The 26,765-nt window shown below is 41.4% G+C and overlaps 1 protein-coding gene across 4 annotated transcripts in view; it reads right to left on the bottom strand.

The window, feature by feature from the left end:
* The window catches only part of CCSER1 (coiled-coil serine rich protein 1), a 331,818-nt gene that overhangs the window by 162,004 nt on the left and 143,049 nt on the right, over positions 1-26,765 (bottom strand). For all 4 annotated transcript variants that reach the window (XM_025197303.1, XM_025197302.1, XM_014517133.2 and 1 more), the window contains 2 exons: positions 17,897-19,246; positions 13,543-13,730 (listed from right to left, as the gene is read on the bottom strand). In XM_025197303.1, the coding sequence (XP_025053088.1) occupies positions 13,543-13,730; positions 17,897-19,211 (1,503 nt within the window). In that variant the 5' untranslated portion in view covers positions 19,212-19,246. The remainder of the gene's footprint in view (positions 1-13,542; positions 13,731-17,896; positions 19,247-26,765) is intronic.

Raw genomic sequence — 26,765 nt, 5'->3', positions numbered from 1 at the left:
AATCAAAAGATGCCTTGTAGGAGCTCCATTATCCTTAAGGAAACAAACAAGTAAATATATGCTGCTGCTATCCTCCATAATATTACAGAGCTGTGGTGGCTGACCTGTGACGCATGCCACAAATAGCATGGGCAACCTGTGTGTGTGGCATGTAGCAGATCAGGGAGGGGAAAGGCAGCTTAGTGGCAAAAATGACAGGGAGCAGAAGACAGAGCATCAGATGAGGCAGGGGAAGATAAACGGAGTGAAGAAAAAGACTAATTTGTGGCGTGCCCATGAAAAAAAGATGCTCCCCCCCCCCCGAGTTATAGAGAAAGGGCATCGTAAAGAGCATGGCAGGATCTCTGGCTATAGGGTTAGAAGAAGAAAGAAAGTTTTTGGTCAGGGAGACAAAGAGCAAGCAAAGAGATCCATAATGCTAAACATTATGGAAACTGGGGAAAACTAAAGGCAGAAAAAACAGCAAGTCTACAAACACAAGTGGGCTAATTTTCAACTTTCATTTTTTCTTAAAAGCAAACAATCTGACCTGGATGATAACATAACTTGAGATCCTCTTTAAATTTGTGTTCTTTAAAGTGGCAATTTGTTTAACGAATTATTTCTTATTTAGCTACCAACTATTCTTTTGGAGAAGTTCCTACTTGAGTCTCATTTCATAATTATTTGTATACATTACTGTTAGGAAAAATACTGCAGCTGCAGAAATAGCACACGTGCTAATTTTACCTTCCATAGTAAAAATATGACAACAGCAGTTTTCTACGTCCCAAAATAACACAAGAGCACAACAGGAAAAGCTATGCTGCAAGTGTTATCCACACATCATTCCATTTTTTTCTGTTATAAAACCAAAAGGTTGTAAGGGACCTCATCACCTAGTCCAACCCTAGATATGAATGCAGGATGTGTTATCCCTATACTGTCCCAGACAAATGATTATCCAGGCTCCTGAAAACCTCCAAAAAGGGAGACTCCACAACTTCCCTGGAAACTTTCCTCCACTATCCTATTATCAGACATTTTTTTTTCCTTTTTCGTGAGATTTTTAATCTAATCTATCTGGAATTCATCTGTGATCCCAACTTTTGAGAATAGAATTAATCCAAGTAAATATTTAGTTTATTGCACAAGGAGCATCAAGTCCAACACTGAGATTTCCCTGCTTAAAAAGACATGTTCCCCAGAAAGTGCAGGGAAGTGCAGGAGCTAGGGAATTCCCAGTGCCACATGCCTCCATGCTGGGGCCTTCACTGAGTTCCATGCAACCCCTTCATGTGGAGGTACCAGTCGTCACGGGTTCTGGCTTAGAGGCACAAGGAAGTACCAAAGCCAAGGATTTCCCAACTCCTGCACCACCCCAGGTCTCCATGCCTCTGTTCTTTGACCCATGCCTCTGCATGAAGCATGGATCAGCATGGGACCCCAGTGCTTATCCCAGCATGGAGGGATGGGGTGTCAGGAATTCCCTGGCTCCTGTACTGCCTCACACTTCCTTCCTGGGACTTGCACCAACCTGTGCTTCATTCAAAGGGATAGGTCAGTGCAGGTCCTGGCAAGGAGGTGCAGGGCAGCAAGGGAGGTGAGGAATGCCTCAGCAAGGGAGACATGTCACCTCCCGTCCTACACGAGGCACCTACCCAATGCAAGACAAGGAGCAACGTGCATTTCACTCAACAAATCAGTTGAGCTGTGGCTGGATACGTCTTGCCACAGCTGAACTGCTTTGGTTTGGTGATGCCTGTTTCTATCCTAAAAAATTATGCCACCTCCTGAACCTATGCTGATTATCTTCCCTGTCAATCACAACATTGACTCCAGCATTAAGTGCCACATGAAAACCTTCAGCACCACTCCCAAGAATGAGGAAAGAATACAGGGCTATGGAATTTTCCAAAACAAATCATGGGATGTATGTTTCACCCCCCTCCTGCTGATTGCAATGGTTACAAGAGGCATATCTACACAAGACATTTACTGTGAAGCTGACTAATTAGCTCCACGGTAAATGTCTCACAGCATTTATACACATACTTTTTTGTCCTGTGATGCTCCACTTCAGAGCAGACTAAATTAATTGAGTCAGTTCCACATGCAAGCTGATACGCACTGTGCTGCACTGCATGCAGTTGTATAAATGGCGAAATGTGCATCAGCGTAATGAAAATGGCGGCGGTACACTTCTGAACTAAAGCACCTTCTGTGCGTTTTAGTTCAAAAGTGCAACACAGCCATTTTCTGCACACTGATGTGCAATGCATTTTGCCACTTATATAAGTGCAAGCGTTAAAGCACTGGGCACTTTTCAAAGCACCCAGTGCTGCAGCACTTGCATGTGTGAAAATGCCCTCAGCATCTACACATGCGCCCCTATTAGGGTGCACAAAACTAAAACTCTGCAGTAGAGTAGTACTACGACGGAGTTTTTTTTGTGTGCAGTAGTGCATGTGTAGATGCTGACACAGCTGGCTGGGGCACAAAAGTACTTTAGTGCAAGGGCTGCCGTGCACAAGGGAGCAAAAAACTCCAAAACAATAAGCTCCAGAGTTTATTCACACGCACTAATTACACATCTAGACATGCCCAAGAGGTAGCAGGGACAGATCCAACCCACATGCTGAAGTTCCAGTGCTTGAAGAACATTAACACATGTTTTTAGTTTTCCATGCATCCATGGAGCTGTATCTGGGGAGGAATTTATTTCTCCATGTGAGGAAGGGACATCCTTAGATATAACATGACCACTTCCAAAAGGGTAGCAACATTGAAACATGTCAAAGCCTCTATAAATCAAATACACAGAAGGTTTCTGGGACTGTAGTTAGAAGAGCAGTTACAGAGATTGAGCAGTCGCAGATGTACAAATGTACTGTTTATGTTCCATTTATTTTTTTTATATACATACAATCAGAAGTCCTATAAAACATTCAGAATGGAAGGGTAAAAAGAGGATGTTAAGGATGGTAATAACTTGTAATTCAAAAGTTCGCTCATTTCCCAGTATCTAATGAAGTGTATGAATTCCGACACTCCTACAGTAATTCTGCATTATATGCTATGAGAACCAAAGGAAAAAAAAGTAACAACACAGGCAAGCATTTTCATTTTGAATATGTAATTTGCAAATGCTGATGAAGTCAAGTCACCATCTACATGTATTAACATAATTGTGTTAAATCTGAAACATCACATCCAGGGTAAAACAATAGTTTGCCATTTACAGAGACTATTATGCATGTGCCTTTACAGATGTGTGCAGAACACCAGGGCATAAGCCTTAATTCACACAGAAATTAATTTCTGTTAGCTACTTGATCTCAGAAATGAGTTCAAAGTGTATAACAGCTGCAATCTGACTTTTGACAACTTCTTAATTTATTAAGAAATTTATACTACACTATAGATATTTGTTTCCCACAGGGTATTTAGCTGAAAAGCTTCTAGTTGACTTGACCTAAAAAAATCAGAAGCACATAAAATGCTCAAATCCCAATCCACTGTTTTCAGCATTTTATGCTAATAGTATCTGAAAGACAGTGTTCCCTGTGCTGAATTAAGAAAATGATGCCCCAAATGCTGCTTACCTATAAGTACTGATTTTCTCCTGATCAGAGAACACTGTCAGCCTTTGTATCAAAGCAGTTCTGACAGTTCTTGTTTCAAGTGGCATCCACAGCTTCCTCCCACAAAGGAACAAGATGCCAAACTCAGTGCAAATGGAGAAATTATGTTATGTCAGTACAAAGCTAGCTATAAATGAATGCTGTCAAGTCCACTCCACATGAAGGGTGAATTGCAGCCTTACAGAGTTTGCTCAAACAGTTCAATAAGAAGTGTTGTTACCAAATATACTAAGTTCAAAAGACTGACATAATAGGGGTGAATTCCAACCGATTAAAAACCCTATGAATCAGTGCTGTAATAAAATTGAAAACCATATCTATTTTAATTAAAAACAGGTATTAATTTTTATACACTGGTTGCATCTACACAAGTGGCAAATTGTGCAGTCATTCAGTCCTTGCATAACCATTACTGCGCAGTAGCTTGTTACTACTGTGCAGTCATGTTGCATCGTAATTAGTGCCCCCCAACGCTACCGCGCAGTAGGCCTGTGTGAGGTGGCAAGAATTTGCTTCGGACTCGGCCAATTCAGAAGGACAGTGAGTCAATTTGGAGATTCTATCTGAAGATTCAGCCCGATTCGGAGATTTGCCATAGACTAAACAAGCAGCAGTCCTCACCACACTGAACACAGCTGCCTCCAGCTGGTAAGTCTGTTGTGGTGTGCAGAGGGAAGAGGCATGGGGGGTGCAGATCAACGCCCCCACAGCGAAGGACAGATTGGGGCTAAGACAAGCTGCCCAGCCAGGGCAGGGGGTGAAGGACTCGGGGAGGTGGCCAGAGGGACAGGATGTGGGCATGGCAGCACTGGGAAAGGGGTCTATGCCCTGCTGCAGCTTCCCAGCCAGGGCAGGGAAGGGGGGCAAAATGCAGGCGCTCGCTCCAGGCAGAAGGGGGCAAGCAGCATCAGGGCATAACCCCTGCTCCTGGCACTGCTGTGCCCACATCCTGCACCCCCCTGCCCCAGCTCAGCAACCAGCAGCAGGGCATAGCCCACCAAAGTAGGAGGGCACAGGATCCGGGTGCTGCCGCTGCTTGCCAGGCCAGGGCAGGGGGGTGCGGGATGCTGGCTCTGCTGCCGCTTGCCCAGTCAGGGCAGGGGGACACAGGATTTGGGTGCTGTTTCCACTTGCCCGCATCCCACGCCCCCCTGCCCTGGCTGGGCAAGCAGCGGCAGAGCCAGCATCCCATGCCCCCCTGCTCCGGCTGGGCAAGCGGCGGGCTATGCCCTGCTGCTGCTTGCCCAGCCGAGGCAGGGGGAAACACAGGATGCAGGCACAGCAGCACCAGGAGCAGGTGTGATGTCCTGCTCGCCCCCTTCCACCCAAAGTGAGCATTGCCCCCCTCCCTGCCCCAGCTGGGCAAGCAGCAGCACGGCATAGCCTCCACTCCCAGCACTGCCACGCCCATATCCCGCTGCCCCCTACCTGCCTTCCTGAGTCCCGCACCCCCCCTCCCACCCCAGCTGAGCAGCTTGTCCCAGCCCCAATCCCTTCCTTACTGTGAGGGCATTGATCTGCCCCTCCCACATACCCTTTACCTCCCCCCTCCACCCACCACAACAGACTTACCAGCTGGAGGCAGCTGTGTCCAGCATGGCAAGTACTGCTGCCTGTTTAGTCTGTGGCCAAATCTCTGAATCAGGATGAATCCTTTCTGAATCAATTTGAAGGCTTCCAATTCGATTCAGACCTTTTAATTGGTCTCCCAATTCGATTCGTATTCAGAGATTCGGCCACTGAATCAGGCCGAATCTCCTCCGTATCAAATCGGCTACTGAAGCTTCACACAGCCCTACTGCATACACAGTAGCTCACTGCTACTGTGCAGTAGCCTCTCGTGTAAATGCAGCCACCCAGTAACACTTAAAGATCACATAACATCACGTGCTAAAGGCCAGTTGTGCTTATTCTGTGAAAATACAGGTTTCTCTAAAGAAAAGGTGCGCGGAGCCTGAGAAAGGAAGATGGGTATTTTGTTCACCTCTGCCAAGGATACCATTTCATTTTTCATATAAATTCTGAAGAATCTGAAAAAGGTATGGCTTTTTAGACACCAATATGATGTTGAAACATAATGCACTTACTTTCCTGAACCTTCAAAACCTCTTCAGTCCCTGTTTTCTCTGCTCAAATGACTTAGAAGGAAGAATCAGTGCCATAAACACACTAATCACAACTCCGTGTGATAACTGCACAACAGGAAAGTAGAATCATCTCATGCCATTGATACACCATTGTAAAACCAAAAGCCTCCAATCATATATTAGTAGGCCACCAGCATAATTCATGTCACATATTCACCTCACACACTGATGATGGAATGCTCCACCTAACAAAGTAACCACTGGATGCTATACAGTCTGAGCTTTCAAACCAACTGTCCAGAGGTCAGAAAGGTCTGAATTATATTGGCCAAGTCTGCACTGAAAAGAAAAACGTCACCTCCTATACGGATGTAAATAGAAATAAACTATTCAGGTCACTACCGCTCTTTATCATCCAAAATCAACTGAGATATGACCAAACCCTTAGTTGCAAATGATGGACAAGAACTCTTATTTGAGGAAATGATAAAAATCACAGCCAAACATTCTAGCCGTCTCTCTCAATCTAATGTGAAGCCACCTCAAACTGTTCTGGATTGATTTTCGCCAACTCACTCTAACTTATGTCTAGTCTCATCCAGACAGTAAGAAAAAACAACAAAGATGTTCTGTTTCCTAAATGTTTTTTTTTTAAATGTAAACAATCATTGGATACTAAGAGAGAGGGAAGCAGTGGGGAACACAAAGAAACAATGAGACATTATTGGTCAGTAAGATAAAAAATGGTCTTGGCACATCAGCAACCTAATCATTGCCAAGTTCTTGTAGACAGCAAAAAAAGGAGAGGGTAATTTCCTGTGTGTAGCCACAAACCTACCATATAGAGCCTATATGGTAGGTTTGTGGCTACATACAGGAAAGTGTGATCATGCATTAAGGACAGAAAGGAGGAAAGAGCTAACTTGTTTTTCTGAAAGTTTAATAAGGACTTTGTTACACAGTAATTTTGGGCAGCTCCTAGAGCTCTTACTTCCTGGACTGTCTGCAAATGGACACCTTAAAATGATTTTATTACGCGGCTCAAAGTTATACTACTCCAGGGCAGGATTATCTCTGGTCCACACTACCCAATTCCTGTTCCATTAAGGTGTCGCCACTTCCCATAGATGTGCCACCCAAACTGAAGTCCTTCAGGATCTGTGGATCTCTCCCACCCCTGCCTGTAGAACAGGAAACATATCTGTCCTGGCTCACCAGCATTCTACTGGTAGGTTTTGCATAGCTAGAGTACACAGGTCCTGCTCCTCACAGCTACAACTCCTACTCCTACTCCTGCCCCTGCTCACCAACCCTCTAGCGGCAAGTGACAGCTGTGCAGTACAGCTGTGCAAAGCTTCAGTTGCTGATTCAATTCGGAGGAGATACAGCCTGATTCGGCAGCCGAATCTCCGAATCCAAATCGAATCACGAGACCTATTCATCTCTCCGAATCAAATCAGAAGCCCCTGATTTGATTCAGAGAGATTCGATGATTCGGCTATACACACAGCTTTATATGTTTTTTCTACATACCTCAAGGTACCAGGCACGGTACCTTCCTGAACACCGAGATGGTGGGGCAGAAGGAGGGTCCCACATGAGCGCGGCGGGGCAGCTTCAGTTGCTGATTCAATTCGGAGGAGATACAGCCTGATTCGGCAGCCGAATCTCCGAATCCAAATCGAATCACGAGACCTATTCATCTCTCCGAATCAAATCAGAAGCCCCTGATTTGATTCAGAGAGATTCGATGATTCGGCTATACACACAGCTTTATATGTTTTTTCTACATACCTCAAGGTACCAGGCACGGTACCTTCCTGAACACCGAGATGGTGGGGCAGAAGGAGGGTCCCACATGAGCGCGGCGGGGCTCCCCCACATGCTTGGCAGTGGACCCAGAAGTGGACGGGATGTACTTCTGGTCCACTTCTGGGTCCACCGCTGAGCATACGTTGGGCGGGGGGGGGCACACTCCTGTGGGACACTCCATCCACCCCAGCATCTTAGTGTTCATGAGCCATGCCTGGTACCTCGAGGTATGTAGAAAAAAAAAATATATATATAGCTGTTTCTATGGCCAAATCACTGATTTTATTAATTGGAATCAAATCTTCACATTCAGATTTGGCCAAATCGAATCGGGACAGCGATCAGCAAATCGAATCACTGTCCCATGAATCGAGTTGATTCAGAATCCGAATCGAATACTGCCCACTTTGCACACCCCTACTGTGCAGGTGGGGGGACCTCAGAGAAGGTTTCTAGACTAAGGGTACTCTGAATGAAGGGGAGGAGCAAGGTTTGTTTCACTGAAGCTAAAGAAGAGGAGGAAGATGAGAACAACCACAAGTTTTTAGGTTGTGAGGGTGGAAAAAGGCGGTATCTTAAAATGTTATATAGAAAGGACTAGCCAGATTTATATATATCCCAGTTATAAGGATCTGAAAGAGAAGGCCAAGTTAACTGAACTAAAAGCTGTTCAGAAGAATGAAGAGCTGGCTTTTATTTGCCCTTTAACTTCTCCCTCTTAACCATATGTTAACCTTGAGACAACTTTCTCTCTAACAAACTGACTGGCTTCAAACTTCATCTAATGCTCTTCAGGATCCAGCTAAACTGTATCTATCATTTCACTTTATCTACTATGTTGTTGACTTCTTTGATGATGTCTAATGAATGGGATGATGTGCCATTTTCCCTTATAAAAGTGAGGCTGTTTTATCATTTGATTATATTAGCCACATATAGATCATTTACAACTATTTTTAATTTTGTATTACAATTTAAGATAAATATCTTTGGTTAGAGAGATAAATAAATTAAAAACTAATCTTATTTAAGCAAAATAAGGATTTAGGACTACCCAGACAGAGAGAAACCGATGTCTGAAGCACAGTGAATATGACATACACTGTGGTCCAATGGCCAATTGGGGATTATTTTTAATACATGTAAATATAATATAAGCTGCTTTCCACTTCATTCAGCTGTTTTGTTCTTGTAATCCTCTACAACCCTGACCAGAACCATCTGGTTCTAGTAACTCCCTGCAACTTAAATCAATGTTTCAACACGGTGCCTCCTGACATCTTAATATCTAATAATGCAAAGAGCACATCTGGGATAGCTATCTTTCCCCATCACCTTCTGTAGTGAACAGCAAAGCAAAGAAATGATTTTGATGTTCTGCAATGTTCTTACTCATCTTGATTGCTACCTTTGAGTCCTAATATTCCAGCCGATGCACTCTTTTTTCTTTATAGGCTTCTGTATCCTAATATGTTCCAATAATTTCTTTGAATTGATTTCTGTCTTTGCTGTTTGCTTTCAACACCCCTTCTTAGTCATCCTGATTTCCATTTTACACTTCACCTGTTGTGATTTAACTTCCTTGCTATTGTTCTCAGCTGGGCTACATTTTGCTCTCTGCTCTTTAACCATGCTATTTTTTATATTGTATGTTTATTTTCCCAGAGACGCTGGGGGGGGAGGAACTGAGTGTGGAACCTGGGCATGGATGTAGGTTTAACTTCTGTGCATCTTAAAGGGTGTATTCAAAGTTACTTCCATGATGAGTCTTATTATTTTAAATGTCCCAAGTAATAACTTTATGAATTGAGCTTTCCTAACTGAGTTGAAGTTCTGTAGTAGTATATCTTCTTAATTCCAAACTGCCCTACTAACTGTTCATTTGAATAGACCGTCATATTACACTCTCATCAACATTAAATGGTTCCAAAAATAAGTGTTTTGTCCTTCAGCTTAAAATCTTATGCATTATTAACTATGAAATGGTAAACCCACTATTTCTGCTAATTAAGTACTGTGTGATTGTATTTAATTTTTTTCTCCTGAAATATCAACATCTTGTGGGAAAAGGAAGTCACTACATGAATGACTATTTTTAAAGTAATGCTTGCTCAAAAAAATAGAATATAGAAATGCATTATAACCTGAGAGGTAAAGTTAAAACTTAATAGTCAGTTCAGTTTATAGTTACAGTTCATTACAGTTAAGTTTAAGGATTTGCATAAAAAGAACCATTTTGGAATATTCCTATTGTCATTTCCTACACGCACACACATGCGCGCACCCACGCGCACGCACACACAAAAATGTGTTCTTTTTTGGGATCTAATTTTCTTTGATGTATCCTGCATTTTAAGGCATTCTGCCCTAAGGAGGGAAAGGTGCACACAGTTTTAGATTAGGCACATGCTTAGGATGTTCAATATGCTCAACTGTCCAAGCTTCTAGCTAGAGTCCTATAGAAAAGTGTTGCGATTCAGGGAAAAATAGTTTTTCAGTTACACTTGCCTAAAGAACAACAGATTCCTAGATGTCCCCAAAGGCACCTTACCCTTTTCTCCATACTCTGTGAAAATCTAGTATCGCATCAGTTCTTTTGGCTTCTGATCCCCGGTAGCTATACAACAGAGGAATGCAAAGTTGTCATTTGCTGCTAGCAACAAAAAAGGCCTTCCTTTCCATTGTGTGGAAAGGGTATCTTACTAGCTATAAAGCTTCCTCTGTTTAACATGACTTCTGAATGATGCCAAGAATCCGATATCTGTAGTCACCATCTGGCTCCACAGAGTAAAATGGAAAAGCAATGCTGCCATCATCAGGGAAACCCATGCATTCTCACATGGACTTAAAATTCGAGAAACTGCTTTTCATATCTTTTTTGACTTATTGGAAGTTTCTCCCTACTTATTAATGTTTGTTGAAACAAATCCAGTGTCACAATACAAAATGTTTGTAATTTTGCTTACTACCTCACAGGAGTAAGGAAAGGTTTATAATTATGCACTATTTATAAAGTACTTTGGTACTCCTGGATACAAATTGATGGAATTTTAATTATGTTAATACTACTTTGTTTGGCAATATCAAATTTCAAGCCATTGCCCTTGCAGAATATTCATTTTTCAGTAGATCATTCAGTTGCGACATTCTGCTACGATGTTGACATTCTGTGAACTGAAAATTAATTACTTGTGACAAGTAGTCTGAAGAGGCAATCCTTGAACTGTTAATATTCAGCTCTGTTAACATGAAGTTTTGGTTTTTTTCAGGGGGGGGTTGCCCCACCTTTACTTCCTGAAGTCTTTGTTTACTCATGTAGGTTTTAATTGAGTGAGAGTTTTTTTTAAATACAAAGTAAAATAGCAAATGTTTACCTTAACACATAAAAAGGTATCATCTCATCTTCATACGTTTGGAGAAAATCTTGCTAAGAAAGTAAAAACAACTATACTATTGTATAGTTTACAATGAAAACTATAACTACTTTTCCTAATTTTATGATGCCAAGGACATTACCAATTCCAGGATGGCACAGCTAATACCAAAATGTGTGACACTGAATGTAATCACATTTAGATAGCAGAAACCTAGGCCCCTGCTGCTTGTCACATATATTATGCAGTTAACTGGTTAGTCACGCAATAAATTTAGACCAGCCACACAAGCAAAATAAGACTAATTGCATGAACATGGGGCTATACTACTACTTAAGATATGATTAACTGGTTAATCACGTCTTAAGTGTAATCTCTGCCAGGGGCCTTAGATTTTTGTAAGTATTACTATTTCAGTGATTTATGTTACCAGGGGGTTTTTTTCAGGCTGACAAAGTTTGTATTGCTTATCAAAGTATTTGTGCCCACTGAAAACATTGTGGACAAGAGAACAAAGAGATATAATACTACTCTAAATGGTATATTACAATATTATATAATTTAATTATTATTGATACTACTAATGATGGTGATGATGAGGTTGATAATAAAAATTCTTGATCCTCATGTAGGTTTAGCTAATAAATGATGCTCAGACTATTCCAAATGTGTGTAGTGGCTATAAGCCACATGAACACGACAGTTAACTCAAATGTTCTTACCATTTATACTCAGAAGTACACTAGCAACACACACACACACACACACACACACACACACACACACCCCCCTCAGGAATCTTAAGTCATGCAGAGATCAGCAATGAATAAGGTTACATTCATTCCTGACAAGGCACTTTTCTCTGGTGAATTGGCTAGTTCAGCATATGCCACAGAGGAATGTTCAGATGACACTGCTGACCAGATGGGTCAGAGCTATCATAATCATGTACAAATTTCTGATACTTTTAGGGGAGAGCCCCAAATTCTGCATCACTTTCCACTTCAGTAGTATACTCAGGAGAAGTCACCTAAGATGAAGTCAATTTCCTGAAAATCCAGAAGATTATACTCAGCTTAAGGACAGATCACAGGATGCTGCTAGCTGGGAAATAATTTAATGCAGCTTTGTCTTGGTTATTCACATGGAGAGAACCATCAAGTTGTGCTATCAACAACAGCAAGCTTTTGGGAAACAAGGAAACTGGGTTGTATAAGTACTTACTGCTTGTAAAACTACTTGACTACCCAATCATTGAGAAAAAGCCTACCTGCAAAAGGGCAACTGTATTAAAATCTGACCCTCTAATGCATTTTCATACCATCCTCACTTCAGCACTGATGATGCTTCCAGCATCGTGGACAACGACATTATAAACACATTTTTTCTTTTTTCTTATTAACAAATTAGGTCAGCAGTGGCAAGCAGGGCTGAGACTCTGAGTTGCTTTCCATCATGTCCTTGCCATGGAAAGTTGTCTTTCAAATGCTAGTACAGGCTGATCCCTTATTTAATCCATCACAATCTTGCAAATACCTCCATTTCAGTCATAATGCTTCTTTTAGTCAATTCTTCCACCTTAAAGAGCCTTCCTATTGTTTGCAACTTGTTCAGAATGTAGACTCATGATCTGCACTTCCTTTAATTCTATGTAAATTCAAATAACTTTTAAATTAAAATTCACTCTCTTTTAATATATACTTTCATATACAGAAGAATGTTTTTCAATATCCCAAAACTAACAGATGAAGTAGGATTTTTTAGAAGCAGATACTTGTCTCTCCTTTCTTCCCTGCTCTACTCCCGAAGTTTTGAGTATGTATCCCTGCAACTGAATTGTCTATGGAAAGGAAGAATTCAGCCCTTTGAAATTAGTCTTATTACACATAATTTACTTTCTGCATCCCTAGGGGTCTTACACCAAGTCTACACCATCATGATTCAAAAAATCTCATCAGCGTCAACCTGATGCATTGGAGCAGAAAATCAGACCCTACATACTTACAATTAGGTCATGGGCACATGAACAAGTTACCACCAAGTAAATGAGGGTGGCGATTTACAGCACATCAGCCACTAATTGCTCATATGCACGTTAGCTAGTACAAAGTAACTGCCTATTTGCACACTCGTTCTCCAAAAGTAAATCAAAGGTATCCCATGGTAGCTTAGCCCTTTTTCATGGACTTGTGTTCCCCGAATAATCATCAACCTAATTTGGCTCACAGTTACAAGTGTTGGCACAAGTTGTAATCAGTCCTTTTTAATACCAAGGCATTACTAATCATATTTCTTCCAAAGTTTTCCCACTTTAAATCTCCAGCCAAAAGAACAGATACAGGACTATAAAAACATCCCACAACAGAAAGTTTACAGACTTAAAACACATCAGGTACTAACGATAGACCTAGGTTTATTCTATCCTAAACTGTAGCTGTATTTAAATGTAGTTAATATAGTTAAGAGTTCAGTTTAACATATTCTGTGATTATAGTCTCACCTAGGATAAGACTTAGTATTCTATTCACTGTACATACAGTTGTTCATCCCACCACATTCACTTAGCTTATTAAAAGTGAAAAGGTGTTGTGGAAAAGGTAGAGTAATAAAAACCACTGCAGACCACGTTTGTGAGAATATACTTACCATGCTGTTCATTTTTGAAGAAGAGGAACTTGTTCTCTGCTTTCGTAGACTATTATGTCCCTCTGTGTTTCCCTCCTTTGGTTTCACTATCAACCTGCTACTTCCAGCAGTTCCTTCTGAAGAGGACCTCAGGCGTTTTTCTATGAATCTGCCTTCTCGGTATGGACTGAAGCTACTGGAAAGATCAACTACAAACAGAAAAACAATCAGCAAAAACTTTACATTGACTGAACAGTTTCAGTTGAATGGAGGTTATTCATTTAGTACAGAACTCCTGGCTATTTTTTCATAAAAAGGCGCACACGTAATACTGTCAGTCGCCAATCCATTGGGTTTTACCTAATGGTCCACTTATTTTTGTCCAGCCATCAGGCTCACAACATTATTTCCCACTCTCCAGAAGGTCTTGCCTTCCCTTCCTCTCTTTCCCCCTCTCAGGACACTCAGCTGCTGAGCTGTTGCACTACACTAGGCACTGAAAGAACTCTTTCCAGATAATTTGTTGATAAAGAAAACCTGACTGGCTTTCCTTGCTCTTCAGAGCAGGCTCAGCTTTCAGCTGCCTACAGTACCATAAATGTTCCAGAAGACAGTGCCCAGATGTTCCCAGCTTATTAATATATGACTGGACATTAGGCCTGTGAGAGTAGGCAGCTATTTGATCTGGCTTTGGATCCGGCTGCTTCAGATGCCAGCAATCCGATCTGGAGCTCCGGACCAGGTTTCCATTTCGATCCAGCTGAAGCGGCTCCGAAGCTTTTCTGAACTGCTTCGGAAGCTCCGAACCGCTTCGGAAAGCCTAACAAAGCCAGAACTTTGATCCAGACATGCTGCTTCGGATGTTGAAGTGTCCAAAGCTTCTCCGGATCCGAAGCAGGGTCCGAAGCCTCACACAGCCCTACTGGACATACCTTGCATGCCAGATCGCAACAATGGGAAACACTCATTTCAGGACAGGAGCTCCATTCATTACCACTGTGCAAGGTTCAGACACACAGGGGTTGACCTCTTTCCAACTTACCCAGTCTTGGCCAAACAAAACTAGAGCCTGACACCAGCCTACATTTATCATTCAGCTGGCAAGCTGAATTCCCTTCCCACTCACCTCCCACCCATAGTTAAATGGTATAATATTGAGGAAAAGGGAAAATATGAACTTCTCCCCACGACAAAAAAAAATCTAAACAAGCAGGATGTAAGCATAAGAAAAGCATGGCAGTATAGACAACCTTTCCTCTTTTACTAATAGGGAATAGGTGGATAGTGATATATTAAAAAGTTTAGACTAATGTTATATGCTGGAATATAAAACGTATAAAGAAATATACAGATTATCACTCTATTCAAACAATCCATAGCTCAGTCCTTGTCCAGTCTAAAACTGTATATCACTTCCAACAAAAACGGTTGAATTGCCATCCCTATCAGTCAAATAAGAACATTTTTTATTTGAATTTATTAAAACATGAAGATTTTGCATTGAATCTATATTCTGGAATTTTTTTGCAAGAGGGGCATAAACTTAAACTTGGTCATACAGCTTTTTATTTTAAATAACTTTTTCATTGCACACCAAAAAGGAGGGAAAAAAACACACATCTTTTCTTTTTGAATAGGCAAATGTAATCATAACATGACAGCAATTCATCTCATGTTAGCTACACATAAGTGGCCCTTTACCCAATTTTTGCGCGCACACAAAAATTTCGTTTGAATTAAGTGATATTTGATTTGTCAGTAAGATAGGCTGAAGCATGAGTGCTGCTGGCATCCAAACAGAAATGCAGCGAGGCCTATGTAAACAATCAAAGTAACACAAGTTAACGGGGCCAAGGAATTACTGTGGAACAGCTAACACAGAAGCTGCAAACAGATGTTGCCCTTGTCATAGCAGAAACATTTTTATGGCAGCATAAAACGTGAGCAAACAGACATTCTTGACCCTTGTTGCATCTCAAATGCAGGGGAAGTCTATTTGGTTATGGCACAATCCCCACAACCTGAGGCTGCCTGTACTTTCCAGATGTCCCAGGCAGGGGATTCCGGGGTGCACATTTCATGCTGCCCAGCAAGGGAACCCCATGGAGTTCTCCACTCTGTTTGCAGAAGCATGCCCCAGGTCAGGTCCAGGCACCTTCGGCCAGCGTCCTATAGGATCAGGCCTCTGAAGCCCCAGAAACAGCAGGGCCCAGGCAATATCTGTTCTAGCCAATGCATCCGATCCACTGTGACAGGAGACATCCTGTCACAGATGATCCCATAATAAAAATGACATCTGCTCGTCAGCAGAGTAACTGTTTACATGCCTGCAGTAAGAAAAAAAACTTTAGGGCAACCTAGCCGCCTTTCATTTGGGGTAATTTTTCCAAATTGAGCTTTCATTTAATACAGCTCAAGAGAAAATTAATTACTTAAGTTTAGACAATGATCAAGCTAGTACGACAGTCAACACGAGCCCAGTGAGGCTCAGGTAGGTGTAATATCTAAAACTAATAGTATTTTTTAAATTGGGTAGGCTTCAGTGTTGAAAATGTTCCCTATAACAAAAGCTAAATATCCTGACAGTGCCAGTCACCTGTGAGACAGCTATTTTAATGCCAGAAATGCATACATGCAAGAAAATATGAAGAAATGCCCACCTTTAAACCCAGTCTATATACATAGTTAATGTGTTTGAGGAAATATGTATTTGCAAGTTCTTTTTGCTTCCATGCATTCTTTTTGCCAACCCTCATTCATTTATTGTGAGTAATGAAAATTTTGGCAACAGCTGCAGGTAGCTGATGCTTCTGCCAAAGGCCCAACTTTCATGTTGCCTTGAGGAAGCAAAATATGGAAGCAAGCTAGTCCCACACAATGTCCTGTCCTTAAATTGAAGCCTAGAGACACAGCTCTTCCACTAATTGCTGTGGCTAGACATATGTCAAAAGTATTAGGATGATGATGATAAACTAAAGACACATAGGACAACTCAGGAGGAGATCTTTTCCATGCATCCCAGAGAAGGTAACAGAGCTTGTACAACACCATCAGATAAAGATGTGGATGCTATTGGACTTCCATCTCTAACAGGGGCAAGCCTTTTGCACTCTCTCATACCATCTTTCAAAAAGAACATGCAAAGGGCTTCTGTTATCCACATTAACAGGAGGTGACCAGGTCACCCTCTCACAGCTAGACTATATAAAAAGTTCATGATGCTGCTGTATTTTCTATTCCTAAAGGTACAGGTTTTTGAGAAGTCCTGGGAGCTCAACTTTTACAGCCAGAAGTTCTGCACTCAGTCTCACCTCATGACCGTAGCAGGATCACTGTTAACATTCATCTGCAGCTACTATGCCACCATCTGGTTCTGCTTCCAGGGTCAGAAACAGAAACCAAGAATCCAGAAGTTTGGTTTTCACCAATGCCTCATAAAATACTTCTGTAAGCCATAGCAACATGCCTGTTGCCTCTCCCTACAGGCACTGTTTTATATAAAATTACAACAGCATACTTTGTGCTTCCAGTTACTCTTATTGCTCCAACTGAAGACATCTGTGCAGTGGTTACAAGGTGAACTCTGCTGAGGTAGTATGAAAAATCTACCTATGTGTAGAAGGGTTCATATATGAACCATGAATTAACTCTTGAAATGATTTTATAATCACAAAAAAATCTATTTAGAAGTGAATTTGTATAGTAATACTTGTTTTACCTTTTTTATGATTGCATATTGGTCAACAGAAACTCTCCCAGTAGGAACAGGCTACAACAGGTACAGTCTGTTAGGGGCTGAGAATGGTGTGTAGAAGAGTTTACCTGGTTGTTCAAAGACTTGAAGGCCATGGTTTGTTGCAAGCTCCAAAAAAGGTCAGAACTTGATTTGTAACAAAACCTTTTCCAGAAAGCAAGCTTCAATCTTTGAAGTAAATATAACAGAGTAGCCTTCACTGAGAGGGGCTTGGTTAGTCCCAGTTCTAGTGTCTTACAGCCTAAGTTTACAGCTAAGCTTTGTTCATGATTATGAATTCTTGGAGCACAGGGTGTCTCTTATTACGAAGGGCTCCACCTGAGCTGCCACCTCTAACAGTTCCTACAGCAGGGGCCAAGATCACCTTACTCATAAATTTGCAAGGGTTGGCAACACTGTAAGGTTCAATACATTATGAACAGTCAAGAGGAATTAATAAAACATGAGAAGACAGTCCAAAACATGGATATTTATTCTTAATTCTCATGATTTTGGTGCTAATCTGATGAAATTGTTACACCTGAGGCATGATTTCTGAACTGCAACAATACACCAAATAATCTACTTTGTAATTCAGAATACCTCTTAGAGAAGAAACCAGGCCAAAAGCATACAACATACCTTTAGAGTGATTAACCTCATATTCCTGTTGCTCTTTAAAGAACTGAGTTTTAGAAGACGACGGGAGAATCTTAGATGCCGTTACAGGAACCATTTCTTTAATGTGCTCAGGTCCTGTTAGGTCGTGGTGGCCACCACTTAATTCATGTGCTTTTGGGGAGGTTTCAGTTGTTTTTTCTGCACAATTTAACATTAAGGTTTCTAACTGTGCATCTGCAGAGTTAATTTTTCCTATATGCCCAGCATCCTTAACAGGTAGTTCAGTGGCCGGTAATAATACTTGTATTTGATTAGCAGCAGAGGTCTGGGGTAAGATATTTGATTCAGTATTGCATAAGGTTGTGCATCTCACAGGAGCTGTAACAAGCTGGGAAGTACTTTCTATGTGCTCATTTTCCCTCATGTGAGCTGTAGCTGTGTTGAGGAACATCCGAGAGGTAGAAACATGGTGGCCAAATTTCTCTGGGAGCAGTCCTGTGTTTCCATTATTAGTTGGTGCATCAACTTCTGAAACAGAATCCTCTGTCAAGGCTAAAAACTCCGAAGGGGTGTGGACTGTGGTGGGATCAGCGGAAAGTAGTGGGGATTGCAAAGAACTTCCTGTGCATTCTGTTATCTCAGCAGAGCATGAAAGAGAGGACCTTACTGTGGCAGGCTCACATTCAACATATGGTTTAATCTCTAATAAGCATCCAGACTGTTGCACACAGGATACTGACTGGCTCTGGGGAACTGGCTTTGAAAACTTGTAGTGCGATGAAAAAGACTTAGGGAGAAGTTTTCGTGTGGGCTGTTTAGTGGAGCATCTGCTTCGCTCCTCTGTAAAGCCAGAGTCATCACTCTCATTCTTACCAGAACTTAAGCAATTTATGAAGACATTCTTATTAGCTGAGTGCTCCTTCTCCTTTTCAAAGTCCTCTGTCAAAGACCTTGTTATTTTCTTGCTGCGCGAGCTGCCAAAACCAACTGAATGTCTCCCTCTGCTTTTAACGTGATCCTCCAAGCTGAGTTTCTGCAAACTGTTGTGAGCAGACTGAGCGCCATTTGAAATACTTATATTCTGGTTTGCAGATTCAGACTTCTGTTCACTCCCTTTCTTGTGATGGAAGCTAATGGAAGGAGTACGGAATATGCTCCTACGCTTGCCTGTACTCCCCGAGCTTGAATTTGTGCTAGAAGGAGAGGAACTGTGGACACCAACCGTATTGACAGAGGAAGGCGAGGAAGGAAGGGAATCGTGTCTACGGCTAATACTCCTCCTGAATATTGGCAATCGAGACACAATAGTTGACCGTCTTGATCGTGAATCCCCCATCAGGACTTGGGGTTCTAGGTAGCCAATACACCAATCTGGGGTAAGTAGGGAAAAAGACAAAAATAATGATTTTAAGGAAGTAGCATACATATATACGCAAACATATTTTAAAGCAATCTAAATAAATGAAGACATAGCATTTTTAAACTTTAAAAGTTCATTGTTCAGTACAGATAGATCTTGCTATATTTAATCAAAGGCATTTATTAACATGTCAACATGCAATCAAAATTGAATTTCCAAAACTCTTTTAACTGAGTAAAAGGTTAGGCTCAAAATGTAGTAAATACCATAGATTTTATTTTACTACATTCCATCCAAAGTCCATTTGTTCCATCACATCAGGCCCCACTTACTTCAAGATTTTAAACTCCCCAAAAGAAGAGACCCTGATTTATCTAAGTTCTGTGATGTGTTCAGCTCTGTTCTTGACACTTCAGGCCTGAAATTTTCATAGGAAGCCAAAGGAGTTAGACAATAGGAGTTAAGCACACTGTAGACACCTTTGAAAATCCCAGCAAAATTGCATCACCTATGAGCCACTAGATAAATCACACGGGAAAGGAAATACCATCTCTGGCATCAGACATTTTTTATGATTTAATATTGATTTCTTTCTAAGACCCTTTACAATTTTTTACCAATAGAAAACTAGAATACAATTTGTCATTTGCAGCCTAGAGATTCTCTCTCAACATTTTACAGAAATAATGGTGTAGTTTGATCACCCATTTATATTAAATTGCTTATGTCTTATTTAGAGCTAAAATATTTTAAAATAAAACAATTTGAAATTCTTATATCTCAAGTTAATCAAATTCAGTTTCCAATTAAATTAGCACAGTAGTAGAATTTTAGGAAAATGTATATTCTGAGTGGATCCCAATCTGTGTTTGTGTAATGAATGCAGAACCATAAAGAGAACAATAAGGAGATGTGATATATGATCATAAGTACAACCAAAACTCTACATGTGACTTTCAATGACATTAACTGGAATTTTGAGTGTTCAGGATCTTTGAAGGGGGGGGCACGGGGGAAGGGAAGGCCACATCAAAATATTCTAGGTCAAGTGAAAAAAGAAGCCAAGAAAAATAATCATACTGACCAAATGAGCATGAAGAATTTAACCATAAAATGATATAAAAAAAAGAAAAATAAGCAAGCAGCCGTGAATAATTAAGAGAAAAAAAATCAGTGAACAGAATAATTGAAGGAATAGTCATATTAAAGCAATAAAATACATGTCAAGCCAGAGCAAAAGAAACAGTAATAACAAAATCAGTCCAGGGATTCTCCTATGATGACTAGTCTTTGTACTGTAATTTCTGCCTCATCAAAAAGGCTGCTAAGGTCCTAGCCTCCATGTTATCCGAGCAGATATAGTATCAGGATTCACAAAGATCAGGAATCAATAAAGCAATTTTGTGGCTTAAGATGAAAGCAACAGCCTGAGAATGGTAGGTAATCTATATAAAAAAAGATGAAGGGGAAAAACACAAACACTGGTGATGTTTGATGACAAGCTAGGAATATAAGGTGGGTGCTACTGAGGTTTCAGCAGTTCTGAATCAAAACAAACTTGGAATTCCAGTTTATAGGAAATAGAAAAGCTAACTGAAATTGGCTTTAGTAAATCAAATGCAAAAAAATATTTTTGTAAATTATTTAGGTACGTAAGAGCTGATTACACTGCAGCATTTCCACCATTAAGAGAATGTGTGAATATGCATGTACATGTACTGTAGATGTATATGAAGTTCAGAGACTATACTTCTTTATATATACATCCACTCCTGGCACAGCCCCCAAGGATAAGAGCTATAATCTCTCATCAATTTCCATTCTTCCATTTGTATGGGGGTCTTTTGGGGAGGGAAGTGTGAGAGATTTTTGTTAGTTTGAATGGAGGTGATTATATATCTATATCTAGATATATGCATAGAGAGATGTATGCATGCAAGCATGCATGCATATATACATACATATACACATATATACACATACATGTAGAAGGGAAATGAATTCAGAAGAGAACTCTCATTGTAACCTAGGCACTCAAATTCTGCAATAGCAGTGAAGAGATAGTTGGGCCAACAACCTACTGCTTGAATTGGCAGCTCTGGGCATATGAACTACCCCTGAGTATAGCTGCATTAGTGACAGCCTGAAAATCAGGGGGAAAAGCAACCAATGCAACATTAGGGTCGGGCCAGTACTTCATTTGGAGTAGGCACTAGTCCACAATGGGGAAGCAGATAGCATCAGATAGCTTTCCCCACACTCCCTGCTTTTCTCTGCATTGTAAATTTTACCAATATGTCCGTGAAAAAAAACTCAAGAGGAGAAATGCCAAACAAAGCTCAAAAAACTGTTCCCCCATCCCTCCCTGATATCACATGAATGAAGAACCTAACAAACAGTGCCTTTCTAGGAGCGCTTCTGGCATTCTTAGCCATACTCTAAATAACTGAGTTGGAAAATCTGCTTCTTTACTTCAATTTACTTCTTGCATTGAGGTTCCAGGGGAAACGGGAGAAAAAGGTTATTCCTTTGCCTGTAGGATGCTAAGAATTTATGCCCCATCAAAAACTCATATTTAAACTGTGGAAATGGGGAATGTTCAATAACAGCATGTGAAAGTTGAATTACTAAATCACTACCCGCTAGCTGTGGCAAAATTACTTTTACCATAAGTAAGAGAACTGAACACTTAGAAAATAACAACAAAAATACAGTTTACTAGTTCTTCACATCCTGAAGCAACCTAGAGTGAAGCTGACTTAACACAGTACTGCTTGCAATGATAATTTTAATGGCACCTGAGCTGCATATCAGACAAACTGAAATAATTCTAGGAGCTGGTCCTACACATTCATCCTACAGTCTGAATGTTAGACTGCAGTGCATGCATTGTTTCTTTAAAGCTTCAATAAGAAAGTCAGGCAAATAAGGGACCAGGAAAGGTGCTAAGCAAAGCTCTGCAGGGAGACTATATAAAGTAGTAGTACTCAACCTTCTGGCCCCACATGCCCAAATCCAGCCATGTAGCCCACATACACAGTTTTGACCACATGGAACAATCTAGCATGCACAGCCACATCACCCAGCCCATGGGGCTTATCACCGGTCCAAAAATTTGGTAGCAAGGTAGTGACAATTCATGGTGCCACTTCTACCCCACCACCTAATTTCTGGACATGGGGAAAAACCCACAGGCCAATGACACTGCTCTGCAGGCCAGACATTGAACATAGTTTCATAGTTGGTAGGATCGGAAGGAACCTAAGCAGATCATCAAGTCCAACCCCCTGCCATGGGCAGGAAAGGATGCTGGGATCAAACAACCCCGGATAGGTGACTGTCTAGCCTTCTTTTGAAGACTCCCAGGGTAGGAGCAAGCACTACTTCCCTTGGAAGTTGGTTCCAGCTCCTGGCCACCCTGACTGTGAAGTAGTGCCTCCTGATGTCTAGCCTGAACCTTCTCTCAGTCAGCTTATGGCCATTGTTCCTTGTTACTCCCAGTAGTGCTCGGGGGAACAGGGACTCTCCCATTGCCTGCTGGTCCCCCTTGGCCAGTTTGTAGATGGCCACCAGATCCCCTCTCAGCCTTCTCCTGTGGAGGCTGAGCAAGTTCAGGTACCATAGCCTCTCCTTGTAGGGCCTACCCTGCTGACCCCTAATCATGTGAGTGGCCCTCCTCTGGACCCTCTTGATGCTGTCCACATCTCTCCTGAAGTGAACACCATTAGTATAGAGTAGGGTTGCTCAACCTCTGGCCCACAGGTGAGATCTGGCCCACAACACCATGTCATCTGGTCAGCAGGGCTCTCTACAGGTCTGGAAATTTGGAGGCAGGGGAACAGTGCCAAATATTCTAACTCATGCAGAGTCCCAGGCCCTGCATGCTGGATCCAGTACTCGATCCAACTGCACAGGGCCAAGTGGGGGAGACATCAGGCCCACAGGGCCCAATCCTGATGTGAGGGGCCAAAAGGGGGCAGTACCAGGCCAACAAGACCCAACTCCAACACATGGGGTGCAGGGCGGATACAATGCCAGGCTCCTTGGTTCCAATCCAAGTGCCTGGGGGGGAGGGGGTGGGAAGAGCACAAGGGGGCAGTGCCAGATCCCTGGCACACAATCCTGGTGCACAGGGGGCAAGAGGGAGCCCTAGGACCCAATCCTGGGGCACACAAGTGGGGTGGCCAGAGCCCAGGGCTGAACCTGGCCCACAGACAGGTCCCATGACACCCATCTGGCCCATGGGGCTAAAAGGTTAAACACTACTGGTACAGAACACAGGCACACATAACAGAATGGTTTAAACACATAACACAGATTAAGCCTGAAGCGAACAGACATACAAGCCTCTTTAAACCAGCTTAAAGACATCTGAAACGGTTCAAAACTATACCCAGAAAAATCATGTACTGTTTTAAACTGGTTCACTGTGAAATGGTTTTGTGTGAAGACACCAGGCATTCTATAACATAGGTCTGACTGTCTTTTTCCATTTTGTTGTTTTTGGGGGGGTTTTAATCCATGAGCTCCCTTGCCTGCTTGCTCAATAAAAGGTATCTTTCTAACAACCAGTTTGTGACCTCACTTCCTTCTCAATTGCAGCCTGATATCCCATCCCTGCTTGTCAGGTTCCTGGGTCCAAGTACTCCCCCTTTCCCACCATGCCCTGCCCGCCAAGTCAGGCAAGCACACTGCAGATTTCAGTCAACTGCAGGGTATTGCAGTTTATTAGGAAAAAAGGGAAAGTGGAAGATTAAAAACGCCCCCAGCCACTGGCCACCCACCCCTTGAGACCCCCAAATGACAGATGCAAGCATTCCTTCCTTCCCCGACTCACCCACTTGCTATGTGTGTCTGCACCCTGTCCTGCAACAATTGTGAAATGGTTCCCAATATATGACATTTTGGAACACAGAAATTGTTATGGATGGCCACCCCCAAATAAGTTGGAGGAAATACTTTTTAATGTTTTTTTTCTAGTTCTATTCAGCAGGAAAACATGATCCCATCCTTTGTCAGTCTCACATCAGACTGCCAGTCAAGCGATACTCTCTGTGCATAATGCTCCATATGGGTGTCAGTCTTTTCACCTGCAGCCACTTACATGACTAAAATTACAATAGTCGGGACTCATTGTACTTATGTTTCTGAATTTTTGATTTTTTATTAAAAAGATATTATTTTAACTTTTATTTTTCCTAAAATTGAAGGCAGCCTATGACTACATAAGGTAAATGCACTATGTGATCACTCTTAATTATCATGAAGTTTTTGGATCTTTAGATGAATACCCAACTTTTTGTGTAACAGATTTAAGTGTTCAAAATCATCTTTTCAAATGGACTCTAACAATGAGCACAACTGAACCCTATCTGATGTGCAGAGTGGACTTTCCAATTTTGCTTTTTTTATGGACCTTGTTTTGAACACACAGATTTTAAAAACATATTCTACGTAGATATTTTCAAGGTGGTTTCAAAAGAGAGAAAAAAGAACAGAAAAGAACAGCAGAGCAGAAATGATGAAGGATTATCTAATGATCTGCTTCTTCTCAGGCATTTGGCTGGAGCTCAGAATTTACAGGGCCCTATGTTAAAGATAATGTAAGAGACAAAAAGTGTGAACAGTGTGATTCCCCCCTGTTAGCAATTTCAGAAGTTACTCAAATAAAAATGTTTTCCTTTCATGGCTACACATCAAGATTGCAGAAAAAACTAACGAGAGGGAGACTCTAAGAAGCCTCTGATTGATCTGAAAAATATTTTTAAAGTGATTTGTTCAATTGCTAGAGATGATAAAGAGGTTTGATGGTTTAGACTTCTGTCATACTCTTCTAGTACAGCATCAGGCTACACACTAATTTTATACCCTCATCCTACATACAGAAGTTGCACCAGTTTAAGTTAATTTAGGTTTTAAAAACAGATGTAAAAATCATTGCAGGATTAAAATACGCAATATATTTACAAGATTTTGCCACTTTAAGTTTAACTATTATTGTGCATGGTTCACTGTCAAGAGATGCATAACATAAAACTTTACCCTGAAAGATCCAGTGTATGGCAAAGGTATTAAACATACAAAGTTTCTGAACATGTTACTTTCTTTGGGTGAGAACCTCAGGTGAGAACTCCACTGAAATTAATCATATCAATTTACACCAACTGAACTTGACTTGGAGTTCTTTTTGCTCTTATGACATTTTTATTCTAAAGACTATGCTGATGAAATGAGCATCTACAATAAGCAACATTTCCTGATACTGCCTTTAAATACCAGCAGATGGAGCAGTGGGTCCAATCTTTCTTTGCCTGAAAACATGTAAGCAGCGTCAGGATCTTTACTCCTTAGAGTGGCCTTTGGGATCAACTTAGAGCCTGAAATTATATGGAACATTTAACACAATCAAAACTCTGTTTACAGACTAAAAATTGCAGAGTGTTTTGTCCGCATGCATTTTAAGGTCAAATGCAAAGCAGATGCTCCCTTTATAAAAACAGCTGCTCCACACTTTTTTTTAACCCAGTTACTCTCAGCCAGAGTGCTGGGCCACCCAGAGGTGCAGCAAGATCCTTTGGAGGGAACCTGAGGCATGGGGAAATAAGCTAAGTGTGAAGAGATAAGAAGGTAAGTGCAGGTTCAGCTCCCCCCTGCCTGGCATCTGCACCACCCCTCCACAAGTGTAAGCTATGCAGCGATGACTAAATTAGTTTTTGCAATGTGGTGCTGGCCAACTCACAAAAGTCTTGAAGGGGTACAATGAGTCTAATGAGAGTTACCTTAAGTTTATTGAGGATCCCCTGAATCTTAAAAAGTTAAGAACCACCATTTTAAACTATTTATAAAGGCCAGAGATCTACCCAGGCCTAGAAACATCTCCATAGTCTGGTGTGGTTAAGGCCAGCCTGTTTCTTTAGCCAAGGTACACAAGGCAGCAATGTGGCTTCCATCATGTCTAGCCACCTGACTCAATGGCCCAAATGACCATTCACAGCTGACCCATTTATAAGCGGGTCAGCTAATAGAGGCTTTTAGTTCAAGATGGGACAAAGCTCAAACTTCAGCTCTGGACCTGTACGCGGTGTTTTTCTTTAAAGACTAGTGTCCAGTGATCATTAGATAACATGTTAATCTCTGGTCTTCCAAGTTTTTAAGTCAGTGTGGATGCAGTTGATGCAACTCATACTGACAGCCCCAAAAGCAAACAGAAAGAACACAACACAAACTAATGCCACTTCTCTTTTTTGGAAAATCATCATGATTTTTAAGATCTTTGGGGCTGCTCTTCAGGTAAAGTTAAGCTACTATAAACAAGATAAAACATAAAAAACTAAATACAAAATCATATCTTGAGATATCACCCATGCCAAGACAGTGGGCAGTGTTTTTGACCTGATGCAAGACCTATATACAATGGATGCTGAGACAGGCTTAGCTCAAGTGTGGGAGGGAGCTGTCTCCCACAAATCATCTGTTCCTTATCACATGTTTATTCGTTCTAACCGAGAATTATAATTTACAAGAAGAATC

The sequence above is a fragment of the Alligator sinensis genome, unplaced genomic scaffold (assembly GCF_000455745.1).
Source record: "Alligator sinensis unplaced genomic scaffold, ASM45574v1 scaffold125_1, whole genome shotgun sequence".
NCBI classification, from domain to species: Eukaryota; Metazoa; Chordata; order Crocodylia; family Alligatoridae; genus Alligator; species Alligator sinensis.
This window is presented reverse-complemented; position numbering and strand designations above follow the sequence as displayed.